The following is a 12,644-nucleotide window of genomic DNA, read 5'->3' as shown; positions in this document are numbered from 1 at the left end:
ATAATTCCGAAAACTAGACGATAATAAAGGCCGAAATGGAAAGTTTTAAGGCGGCAACGTTTTAAATTTAAACTTTTGTTAAATGCACGTCATGCACACACATATCTTGTTGACACACAATGACATTATTAAAAGCAATGACGAACATATAATGTGCACATGCTAACTAATAGTTTAAAACACCTTATATTTCTGGTATATGATATATTCTGAAAACAGTAAACTTACATGCATAACTACAGCCATATTTGTCTACTTTTGATCAGCTGTCTGTGTAAATTGCGGCCCCGATATTTCATTATCGAATGTTCGGACCCCGATGTCATTTTCAAGAGACTTTTTCGTGTCGTATACTATATAATTATTATACTCGATAATCAGGTTCAATTGTTTATTTGCTCAAATGCTTATATAAAATTTTAATTGTGACAAAACAACTTATTTGTACAGTTAAATCAATAAAGATGTGCCCAAAAAACATTACTTGCCGGCCCGCTAGGAGTGGACGGGCCCTCTGTGCCCCTCGGTAGAACCGCCACTGGGTGTGGCTATTTCAGTACAGTTTGATTATATTTGTTGACAAAGTGTATGTATGTATGCATGTATTTCTTTAGACCTTGCGGTCAATGATAACCCGTGAAAGTACAAGCACTTATTTCCAACGGGGTCCTTAAAGTGGTCAATAATGTGTATCAATTTTTTTAAATGATGTACGTAGGGTAATTCAAGTTCAAATTAAAAAAAAGGAATGGAAAATTCATTTTAAGTTTTGTTTTGAATCCAGGAAGTGATATACATTATAAGAAATTATCAAGCTGAAATTATGCCCATTAACCATATATTTTTGCAACCTCGGAGGCTGATTGATCGACCTTGGTGCTTTCGATCAATGAAGATATCAGTTCTTGTTTTTGGCTGTAGATGTCAATTTCAGACTATACTGAAGATAATGCGAAGCTCGAGGATTTGCCTTGCCTGAGTGGGAGTATAAATCATCTTTATTCTATTCGTTTTACAAAACGAAATGTGAGTATTTATACAATAATTTTGAATGCTACCTTTTATAAGGGCATCGTTCCTCATAGATAAGTACCCTAATTTACTTGTCCTACAAAAATATCTAATAACTTGGAAAAGGGAATTAGGGTACCAGTCTAAATTCCTCACTGATAAGGCCAGTAGACGTTTTGTCTCTATCTCTGGACGGCCATCTTGAACGACGTAGATTTGGTTTTCTGTCGAGTAAATACTCCAAATCAAAGCTTTGCTGGGCAAAGTTTGATTGAAGCGTTACGCGAAATGTCGGCCCATGACCAGGTTCGAGCTATGCTCGACGAGTTGATGGGAACTAGTCGAGATGGTAAGATATATTACCGCCTTATGATTTTGCCGCATTCGTACTAAATATATTTCGTACCAGACATGAATTCGCATTAGCAGGTTTTGCTTATACAAAATATACGTCATTGTTCTTTATTTTTGATACGGTGGTTTTATAATAAACGAAACATTTTAAAGTTTACCCTGTGGTGGGCTGGTGGCATCCAGTATGTGTCCGCTCAACGACTTGGAAGCTTTTGTCCAATCATCACAGAATTTGTCTTGGAATAACATCTCTGACAAGCTTGATAACCTTGATATTGTCAAGTCACTCAAGAGTAATTCCCTTTAACTGTAGAAACTACCTAAAATTGGTCTTATTTGCTCAATAACTTGAGGAGCCTTTGTCCAATCGTCACCAAATTTATTCAGAATGTTAATTGGCATAATGTCTCAGACAATTTTGAGTACCAGCCATATCACTGAAATCACAAGAAAGTTAACACCCTTTAATATAAGAAATTACCACAAATTTGTCTTGTCTACAATAACGTGATAATTTTTTTTGGACAGAATGGGTATGGACAAGTTTGATAAACATTCATATTCCTTTAGTTGCTGGAGAGTTATGGCCCTTTAACTATAAAAATTACCTTTAGTCAGTCTTGTGCAATATGCATATTTCGAATCAGAATGTATATGGGGATTGTTTTGTTCATTTTTAATAACCAGTTATGATGCCTGAAGTAACTCCAGAGTTATGACCCTTGAATTGGCAAAATCTATTTCCAGTGGCTGCTCTAAGTTTGACTTTGTAAAACCACTTGCCATCAAACTTGATGTCTAATTTGGATTGGTGTAATTTTTGAAGGTTGGCCTTGTTATATCACTGCGGTTATTTCTGGCTGAAAAGGATTATGCTTTAGGGAGCATAGATTTATCTTTTTTCAACCTCATTTTAAAATTAAAAAAGATTTAAATTTTATGTTTGACTTAACTTAAATTTATAATTCTTTCAACTTATCTTAAATTTATAATTCTTTCAATTTAATTATATTGTACTTGGCCAATTCCCTCCACATAGAATGCCAATTATTTAAAGAGCAATTGTCTCTTGTTATGAAACCTTTATAGTCAGCTGGAAGTTTTAGTCAGCTGGAAGTAATTAATGAGATTCATATGTCTTAAAACATTAAGAACTGGGTGTTCATAGGTATAGAATTTAACTAGAAACGACAGTTGCATATGAATGTTGACAGTAACTAAGCTTGCTCTCAAATGGGAAAATGCGAGTTGAATTTAAAGACACTCGCTAAAATTTGCGAGTTCAAAATTTGCAGAAAATATGCAATCCTTGAAATAGATATGAACATAATCGGTGATCAATTCCTGCACAAAAGATATAAAACTAATTTTAGAAATGCCTACTTCCGTTTTCTGATAATCACACAGGAACTGATGACGTAGATTAACGTTATGCGCACAGGCAGGTACTCGTTAATATGTGGCAGGTACTTGTTACTATGTATTTTTGTAGACTGGTCTTTCTTTTAAACTTTTGGCAGCTGTTTTTGGCGATAATGGTATCGAGACACAGTCTGTATAATGATGACAAGCAAAAAGATAAGTTCTTTTACGCGTGTTGATTTTAAAATCGCTGACCGCTGATGGCAATGATCAATAAGTTCCAAAAAAGAAGCCAAAATTACATGATCATTCATTAAAACAATTACACTATACCTTAAACCATTGTTTTTCATACAATATATACCATTTCCTAGCTAACACAAAGGTTTGCCTTAAAAAATGCGAGTGAATGTCTGGTTTTGCAAGTTGAAAATTTAAGCACTCGCAAAAATTTGCGAGTATCAAAAAAAGTTAAATTCAAGCCCTGTCATAATCAGGAAATAAAAGTCTATTAGTTTGCTTTTATGTCCACAAAAGTAATTCAGTTTGACATAATTCATTCTAATACTCACACATGTTCCTTAGTCTGGCATTTTAGAAGAGAACAGGCATGTTATACTCTCATGATTCTGATTGCAAATCTGGATGCAGTCAACACAAAATACATCAATGTAAATGTATGAATAATTGTTTTGAAATGTAATGATTGATCTTGGGAAAGTGCAATTTCACACATGTTCTGGGGTTTTCATGCATGTTTAATTTACAGTTCATACTAATGTCAACAACAAATGGAACTGTTTCATCATGTCCTTTACCAGTGTGCGTGCAACTTATTAAATCTCATTAATGTATCTGAAAGTTGAGTAGCCCAGGTGGATAACAAAAGTGTGTTATTTTAGATATAATGAGATTCAATTCCAATCTTGAAATTGCCTATTTTGCAAGTGAGTCCAAATAGGAACCCTGGTAATTTAATAAATGCAGTTATGTAGAACATGGGAGTTTGAACGAGAGATTAAGAACTACACTTCAACATACTATTCAATTCAACATTTGTTTTTCTTCTTTAATTTTACAACATGTAAATAGCCATTTTATTTGGTTCCAGTTTAAATAAATAAAATGATCAAATAAAAAGATAAGCCTAATAATCTAAGTTGGAATTTCTGCCTTTATATTTTCTGGTCAAGGAGTAAACATTCTTTAAAGATATTTCATGAAAGCTGGAGATGATCAAAAATTAATTTCAATGTTTTTGGTTTCATCTTTACCGTTTTTGAATTTTAGTTGGCATTGAACACTCAGGTCTTTATGTTGACAGACATTTAATTCTATATCTATATAAAAACCTTTCCATAAAAGTATGGGTGTTTCACATTAGTCAATTGTAGTGATGACCATCTCTCCGATATTGGTGTTGAGAATCAGTTTAATGGTAATAATTTTTTTCCTCCATCCATAAAATATCTACGGAGTAATCAAAGAATGACATTTTTCTGTGATTTACTTTTCAAGGGCCTTGTCCTATGCAGCGTTTTCGAGATATAATGAAAGGCAGTTGGCGTCAGTTGGAGCTGTGAGTCAAAAATAATAAATGTTTTGCAGGATAAATTTATTTATGAATCATTTTAGATTATGCACAGGAAATCCTTGTTCTCACATCTTTGATTTGGCTGTTCGTCATTGAAAATAAAACTAAAAAGAATAACAAAGTTAAATATGGTCCAAACAGTTGATTTCCTGTGCACAAATTATACATGTAACTTAGTTTGTGCTCACTGTCCTCTTTAACTTATATTCCATCGACACATGTTTTCTACAGATAACATAATGAATAAACGGTAATGATGATTATTTGAACTAGCACACTCTCCCCCTATTGATTCTGTTTGTACTGGGGACTCTATTTTCAGGAGCATTTGTTTGAAAAAGTCATAAAGACAAGGAGCTCTGATCACAGTGTGTATGATTGCTCTATAGATAGATTTATTGCATTTATCTTTCTCTCTTAGATTTTAAGTTTAATGGGACTAGTATAAAATGAAATAAGCACTGAATGTACATGTATATAAATGGGAATCAGTCAGAAGAAATATCTGGATGAAGGGGGAATCGCAGTTTTGGTACGTACTTGTATAATTAGGGAAATTGATGTTAGCTCGCATGACAGAAGGGCAATATGTGTACGTATAAGACGACTTGCTACATAGACACAATCTTTCTTTTAAGAAACAGTAAATAGTGAATAATTTTAGATTAAAATATAAACGAGTTCAAATTCCTAAAATGTTTCGGGGTTTTCTCATCCAATTCTCGAGAAGTATGAAGGCCACCTGCTAGTGTACGTATAGATACATTTAAAAGTATTGTCCATTGAGCACAGCAAAACCTTTTGTTCCAGTTCTAAGGATGTGAATGCGGTGTGTCAGCTGGAATGTGTACGTATAATGATGCTGAGAGTTAATATTGCTGTTTAGATATTGTGTTTCAGGTTGTTGCAGGTGGTATGTACAGACATATAGTGATGCAAGTTGTGTACATGTTGTTTTATACAAAATTACAGCATTTTTTGGAGTCCTGACCTATATTTTGTGCCATTTATATACACATTTGTAGAGGCAAGAAAAGTCTGGATCAATTGCCTACTGGATAATATATTTCTTCTTACACATTCATTGTTAGGTACATGTAGCAAGAAAGTCATAGAATAATCAAGAAATGGTCTAGTATAACCACATTCTTAACATTCCTTTAACAAAAAGTGAAGATATTTGCCTTCTACAAATGTTTTTATGAATTTCTTTTTGTGAAAAAATAAACCTTCATACATGTTACGGTAAATTATGGTTATAAGTTTACAATGTACAACCTGTCAGGAAAAACACTCCTTGGATCTGTTATGGACATTTTATTGTACAAGTTGGTCATTGAATATTTTAAGGTGATGCGTCTCGGTGCCAGATGAAGTTTGATGACCCAAGAGTATGTAAGAGTTTTCTGCTGAGCTGCTGTCCACATGACATTTTGTCAAGCACGGTAGGTCTCCAGTCCAGATAGATAGATCTCTAGTCCAAATAGATAGGTCTTTAGTTCAAAAAGGTAGGTATCTGCATGTAGTCCAGAAGGGCGGGTCTCTGATCCAGAAAGGCCTCATGAATGCTTAGTCTCTAGTACATATACTGGCTTCAAGATTTGTCTGATATATTTTGTATCTTGATAATGAATGCCATTGTTGTTGCATTTTAATGGTAAAATAAAAATACACACTACCTCAGCATCACTCTGTTGCTGTGTGTCATTGTTCTGCTGTGCTACTCGCATTCATGAATTAAAAGATATTCTTTGATAAACCTTGTACCTTATTCCTTCATCATTTGTAGAGGATGGACCTGGGAGACTGCCCGAAGTATCATGATGTAGCATTGAGAGCAGACTTTGAGACCGCATCAAAGAAAAAGGACTACTTCTACGACATTGACGTAAGGAGCTTTTAAAATTGATCTGTAGGGTGTGTGGTGAATATATATATAACATATGTTCATGAAGACTTAGATTCTGATCATGTATCAGCTTAGTTTTTATAGTTGTAAGTTGAATTTTTGTTCCTATCAAATTATGTACTATAATCTTATAAAAAAACAATGACAGGTAACACCTTGCCAAACATTTGAACATTTCAAGTCTAATTGTATAGGATTTGTTGTTAATATCTGTTGGAACCAGCTGGCTCATGTTATTGCGAGTTCAAATCTGTAATTGTCAGCACTATTGTTTGTGTGTTGCTTCAGGCCATGGAGCATCTGCAGAGCTTCATCAACGAGTGTGACCGCAAGACGGAGCTGTACAAACGGCGCCTCAAAGAGACACAGGAGGAGCTCAGTGAGGAGGCTAACTCCAAGGTATGGGCACATGTTTCAATAATGGACCACTTTCTGATGAAAACATTTTCCCCATGGATACAATTCACCTGTTACCTAAATGATGCTATCCAAATGGTTTAAGGCAGTCACATATTGCAGTTTACATTTTAACAATTGGGAAAAATATAACTTTCCTGAAATATGAAACAGCGAAGTGTTGACAGTATATCTCAAACAACCTCAGTAGCTAGCAGTGGAAAATGTAACTTATGAACCTTCCTTAAGCATGCCGTACTGGTACACAAAAATCATAGTATGAAGACCAAAATGTCTATTAACTGGCAGATGCCTCATACAACATGTGTCATACCTTGTAACCTTCCCTTTAAATTCTGTGGCATATTTTTTTGCGCTGCATACTGTAATGTTGTGTAAGGCAAAAATAATTTGTGATGATGTTACGTTACCAGGCTGAGTCAATTCATGGGCTGGGAGAGGATATTGGGACCAAGCTGGCCAGGGCAGAGGCCCTCGGAGCGGAGGGAAACGTTGAGGAATCCATGAAACTCATGAATGAGGTTGAGGAACTCAAGAAGAAAAAGGCTCTCTCAGAGGTAAGTGTCACATATTTATCATGTGTTTGAAGTATGCCCTCGAAGGTGTTGACTGAATCCGTTTTCCAAGCTTTGTTACTTTTTGCTTTAAATATGATTTTAATGTGTGATTCTTGCTCCCATAAATCACTTACCTTAGTATAGTAATTTCTTGAAGCTTGTTCAAATGGTATTTTGTAAGTGAAGTACATGTATTTAAATATTATTTAATGTCTTCATTGAATTAAACAATAAATAATGATGACATTGGTCTTGTATTTAGCGAAACAAAAATATTTTACAGCATGATTACAAGAACTCAATGCCGGCTTCTAGCTACCAGCAGCAGAAGTTGCGTGTATGTGAGATTTGCTCTGCGTACCTGGGTATCCATGACAATGACAGAAGATTGGCGGACCATTTTGGAGGGAAACTTCACCTTGGCTTTATCACCATCAGGGACAAACTAGCAGAACTTAAGGTAAGATTCTTTACATAGTAGGGCCATAAATGAGGTGTTAAACATAGGGGAACTTCATTTTAATATAAAGGTTTACATCAAACTGTGGGAAAATTTCAAAATGAATGTCTTAAATGAACAAGGTATTAATATTTATTGTTTGTTAATAAAAATTTATGGTTAAAATGGTAATTAGCCTTTAAAAAATCAGAAATAAAGTTAATTTTAAGTAGAAATAGTGGTTGTTAACTGTTTGAGGTTTAACCCAAACCTATTGAGAACTATGCATTGATATATCATTGCAATCCTGTTCTATACACATGTTATATTAGGTATTTAAAGGCGTACACGTTTAAACTTCAAACCATACCATGTTTTTGCATGTAACATTTTATTTGTGTGTATGGTCATAAAATCTGAGAAAACTTCACAAAAAGAAATTGATATCTCTTCTTTGCAAGACTTTTCTTCTACTTTGTATTCAAAACTGTACAAAATTAAGAAATAAATTAAAACTTTAACTAGGTGTAACAATTTAAAGTTGAGAAACTGTGTATAGAGTTTATAAACATGATGCAAGTGTCTATTCCTGTAGGCAACCCATGCAGACCGCATCCGTCAGAGAGGGGAAGAGAGGGAGAAGCTACGACAGCGAAGGGACGACGATCGTGGGAAGGAGGATAAGGAACGCAGCAGGAGTCGCAGTAGAAGACGGTCTCGCAGTGGGAGCCGGTCACGCAAGAGACGCTCACGGTCCAGGGAAAGGTACGGCTAGTAGGAATAGTACAGATTACAGCATGACATGATCTTACTCGCACTCCAAGAATTATGCACATGAAAGGCTGATTGCTCATCTGTTTATCCAATATAGGTATAAACAACAGCAGTTAAATTACAATAGGGTATAATCCCTTTTAACCTGAACACTTGGTTTAAGATTTTGTTAAGGAAACATGATGCTCTAAAACATTCTAGTCATATACCACACTTGCTGTGTATTACCATGGTTGTATGTATTACAGGAGATCAGGGTCTAGGTCTCGCCACTCAAGGAAGAAGTCACGTAGGAGGTCCAGGTCACGCTCCAGGAAGTCAAGATCAAGGTCAACTAAAAGATCAAGGTAGCTTCACTTACAAGCACATCTTTTTGTTTTCATTTTAAGTTCATTGCTTTGATACAGATGATTCATTCTTTCGACACGAAGATGAGGTATTCCTCTCTGATCTGTTTGCAGACGTTCCCGTTCAAGGTCTAGGTCACGTAAGCGCAGATCCAGGTCAAGGAGTCATTCCCGTCACAAGAAGTCTCGCAGGCGATCTCGGTCATCCTCTAGATCCAAGAAAGAGAAGGCAGAAGGTGTGGAGAACGGGTCGGACAAGTCGAGCCCGGGCTACCCTGCTATTGAGGACATGTGAATGGACAGGGTGTATATTGACATGAATACATGACTAGATTTGTATTGTATAGTTTCTTGTAAATAAATCAGTAACAAAACTTGTATGTATAAACTAGTGTTAATAATATTCATGTCTTGACTAAATTTGAATTCCACGGGTGTTTATCTTACATTTTGTTGTAAATAATTCACATTTGACTCAACTTTATATTAACTTGTGTCTCTGTTTTGTTCAAAACCTGCCCCTCTGGAATGCTTGCGGTATGACATGAGTTTTTAGTATTCATTGTTTTCAGATATGGCTTATCATTGGATTCATTTTAAGGACATGTAAATATTTATTTCACTCATTTCTTTTAGTGGAACTGTAAAGTCAGGTTTTATCTACAGTGTTTTAACAGTGCTGTAACCTAGGACATCATTGTGCTAGCACCATAATGGTTTTCTGAGTTTTGAAAATAAACATTTGGACATAACATGTACCGCTTTCGTTTTGTGCTTCCTGTTAAAATCACTGATGCTTCTTAAAGCCAACGTATGCAATAGCATAGACAAATAAAAAGTACCTTATTTGGATATTTGAACCTATAACCTCTCGTACTATCTGGTATACCAGAACCAAGTGGTTGATGCTTTTGGAGGCTGGCATGAAGCAGAAGTTTCAAGTTGCATGTAAACAAATTATAATTATTCATAACGAGGTAGCCAACATTTTAATAAATACGTTTATTGTTCACGGGGATGTGAAAACACGTTGCAACAAAAGTCATTGTTATGCACCAGTGAGTTGTAACCTCGGGTAAAATCCCCGCCCTGTGGGGACGAACATGCCCCGCACCCATGGGACCTTAGCTTAGGCCTAATCCCCGCTATATTTTTGCGAACACAAAACCACCGCAATCACCCGGCACTGCGGGGCCACCTGGAAGGTAAAAACACGGCCCATTTCCCCGGTATACCACCGGACCTGGGGGGGGGGCGTGGTTACAACTGACTGGTGCATTATCAGGTTGTTGGTTATTACAAATAAGAGGCTTTTTGGCCTTACGACAGCGGCAACGAAGCCACGCCCCCTGAAATCAAGGGAGCGAACTCTCAGGACTGATCGGACCTGTCAATCAAATCCTATCGTAAGGTCAATTGGTATAACTAATACCCAACTACTTGATATCGAATTGCATGCTCACCGACACGGGGATAGTTTTGATATAAATTTTTAACAAAAGGCCAAATAAAATTCAATCTGGACTTTTTCAAATATTAAATGTAAAATCGAATATTGTTGCGATCATGAACATCATTTGCACAAGCAGTTATCACGGTGTTGGCTCGTATTGTGTTTTGAAGACTTGGTATCATGGTCGTCTTCTTGCAAAACGTTAAACCTTGGCCATTACTCAAAATCTGTTCAAGGTATTCAAATGAAACCGGATCCACATGTTGCGAGAGACATTATGCTGATTCACAACAAGGTCATTAATTCTGACTATCAATTGTTGAGTTATGTCCCCTTTTCAGTGTAAAAGAAACAACGAGCGTTGATGTTCTATGTGTGGCGATCTGATGTGCAAGTTAATACTCGTGGCACTTCAGGTATACGTACTGGGGTATCAAAACCATAGCATTACAATAAGGAGCATTTCAGTTGTGCCGCACCGAGAAACGAATACCGGAACACAGCTTGCCTTACATAGATTTGCAGACTTCACGTGACATTGACTGGACCTGACATGACGTGGCCCTGACTAATTATTCCATTCAATTTTCAACTAATATATACTAAATTTGAAATTTGGCGTGGACCAGAGTGAAATGGGCGTTAAAATGTAAAATGGGCTATTGATATGCAAAAAGCTCATTTTCTAGGAAGTTGACGTTTGTTATTAAAAATATTAAAAGCAATTAAATTACCTTATGTTTGGACCGAATTCAATCAAATTTGACATGGAAGGTCTTTGATACCTGTACTTCAAAACCGTATCTCACTTATCGTGTTGAATAAAATGACTGAGTTATGGTCGAAACAAGATGATTGATAGACCAGAATAGTTAGTGTTTTAAAGAACATCTGAGATACGATTGATAGACCAGAATAGGTAGTGTTTTAAAGAACATCTGAGATACGATTGATAGACCAGAATAGGTAGTGTTTTAAAGAACATCTGAGATACGATTGATAGACCAGAATAGGTAGTGTTTTAAAGAACATCTGAGATACGGTTTTAGAGTCTATTGCAACATAATAATCTAAAATTTGGATAAAATTCCTGATAAAAACTCCAATTTATTGCAATTTACTTATACTACCGTTACGTTGTATTTAAAATAATATCATTTACCTGTGATGTATTACGTAAAAATAAATTATGTGATGCAAAATGTTATTTTGCCCCAATAATCATGATGCAAAATTTTGCTATGTATCTTCTTTAAATATAGGTATTACATGTAAACGCCTAAACAGGTAACCATGCACAGGAATGGGCATAAACCTAACTTCAAACTGATCCTACAGTTGCACCTCTAATATTTAAATTGTGTGTGTTGCAATGCGGTAGCGAATTCGTGATTGTCTTGTTCATAAACCAGCTTGATTGCTTCAATAGGTTTGAAATATGACCCTGTTATTGTCAACATATAACATAATTTAACGCATGCCGTAAGATTTTTCGTGCAATCTTGGACGGTTTATGGGCATACTATTGATTTTTCTAAGACTGATCTTCATGATTATTCAAGAAACTTAGGTTTTATTAGAATCAAGTTTGAGCAATTAATTTGACTAAATAAAATAATATACTTAAGCTTGTTAAACTATTTTCGAGAAATTGGGGTCAGAATTTCAATTGAACTAAAATGCGATTATGATAATGTTTTAAACCCAATAACTGCTGTTCATGCTGACCACTCGAGTTAAAGGCGGTAACCCAGCTTTTTTTAAATAAAATTACTTCCTGTCCTTGTTTGTTTGAAACGTTGTGTGTTTCACGTTTAATGACTTTACCATGTGCCACTAAAAGGATCTTTGCTCGATTGGGCTTGTCTCCTTAGCTTCAAAGACATTGTACCATGATGTCGAAAAGGACCTCGAACCTTGGCCACGAACATAATATCGTACCATGGCCTCGAACATGACATAGAACCATGGCCTCGAACATGACATAGAACCATGGTCTCGAACATAACATCGTACCATGGCCTCGAACATAACTTCGTACCATGGCCTCGAACATGACCTGGAACCATGGCCTCGAACATAACATCGTACCATTGCCTTAAACATAGCATCGTACCATGGCCTCAAACATGTAATCGAACCATGACCTCGAACATAAAATCGCAACTTGGAATCGAACATGACCTCGAACCATGGCCTCGAACATAAAATCGTATCATGGCCTCGAACATAACCCGAACCATGGCCTCGACAAATATCGTTCCATGGCCTCGACCATAACCTCGAACATAACATCGTACCATGGCCTCAAACATGACATCGAACCATGGCCTCGAACATGACCTCGAACAATGGACTCGAACATAACATCGTAACAACATCGTATTATGACCTCGAACCATGGCCTCGAACATAACATCGTACCAT

At 36.1% G+C, this 12,644-nt stretch overlaps 1 protein-coding gene across 2 annotated transcripts; it reads left to right on the top strand.

The window, feature by feature from the left end:
• The first annotated feature begins 1,190 nt into the window (after positions 1-1,190).
• Positions 1,191-9,516, top strand: LOC128212239 (putative RNA-binding protein Luc7-like 2). 2 transcript variants are annotated; one of them, XM_052917602.1, is made up of 10 exons: positions 1,221-1,360; positions 4,246-4,306; positions 5,672-5,766; positions 6,111-6,209; positions 6,519-6,629; positions 7,061-7,204; positions 7,488-7,664; positions 8,239-8,408; positions 8,666-8,764; positions 8,879-9,516. In XM_052917602.1, the coding sequence occupies exons 3-10, from the start codon at positions 5,692-5,694 to the stop codon at positions 9,057-9,059; spliced, it is 1,056 nt and encodes a 351-aa protein (XP_052773562.1). In that variant the 5' UTR covers positions 1,221-1,360; positions 4,246-4,306; positions 5,672-5,691; the 3' UTR covers positions 9,060-9,516. The 2 variants fall into 2 exon arrangements, with proteins under 2 accessions (XP_052773552.1, XP_052773562.1); XM_052917592.1 differs by lacking the exon at positions 4,246-4,306 and having other exon boundaries at positions 1,191-1,360.
• Positions 9,517-12,644: the final 3,128 nt, after the last annotated feature.

This window comes from Mya arenaria, chromosome 2 (assembly GCF_026914265.1).
Source record: "Mya arenaria isolate MELC-2E11 chromosome 2, ASM2691426v1".
Lineage (NCBI taxonomy): Eukaryota > Metazoa > Mollusca > Bivalvia > Myida > Myidae > Mya > Mya arenaria.
The sequence above is the reverse complement of the archived record's forward strand: the minus strand, read 5'-3'. Positions and strand labels throughout refer to the sequence as shown.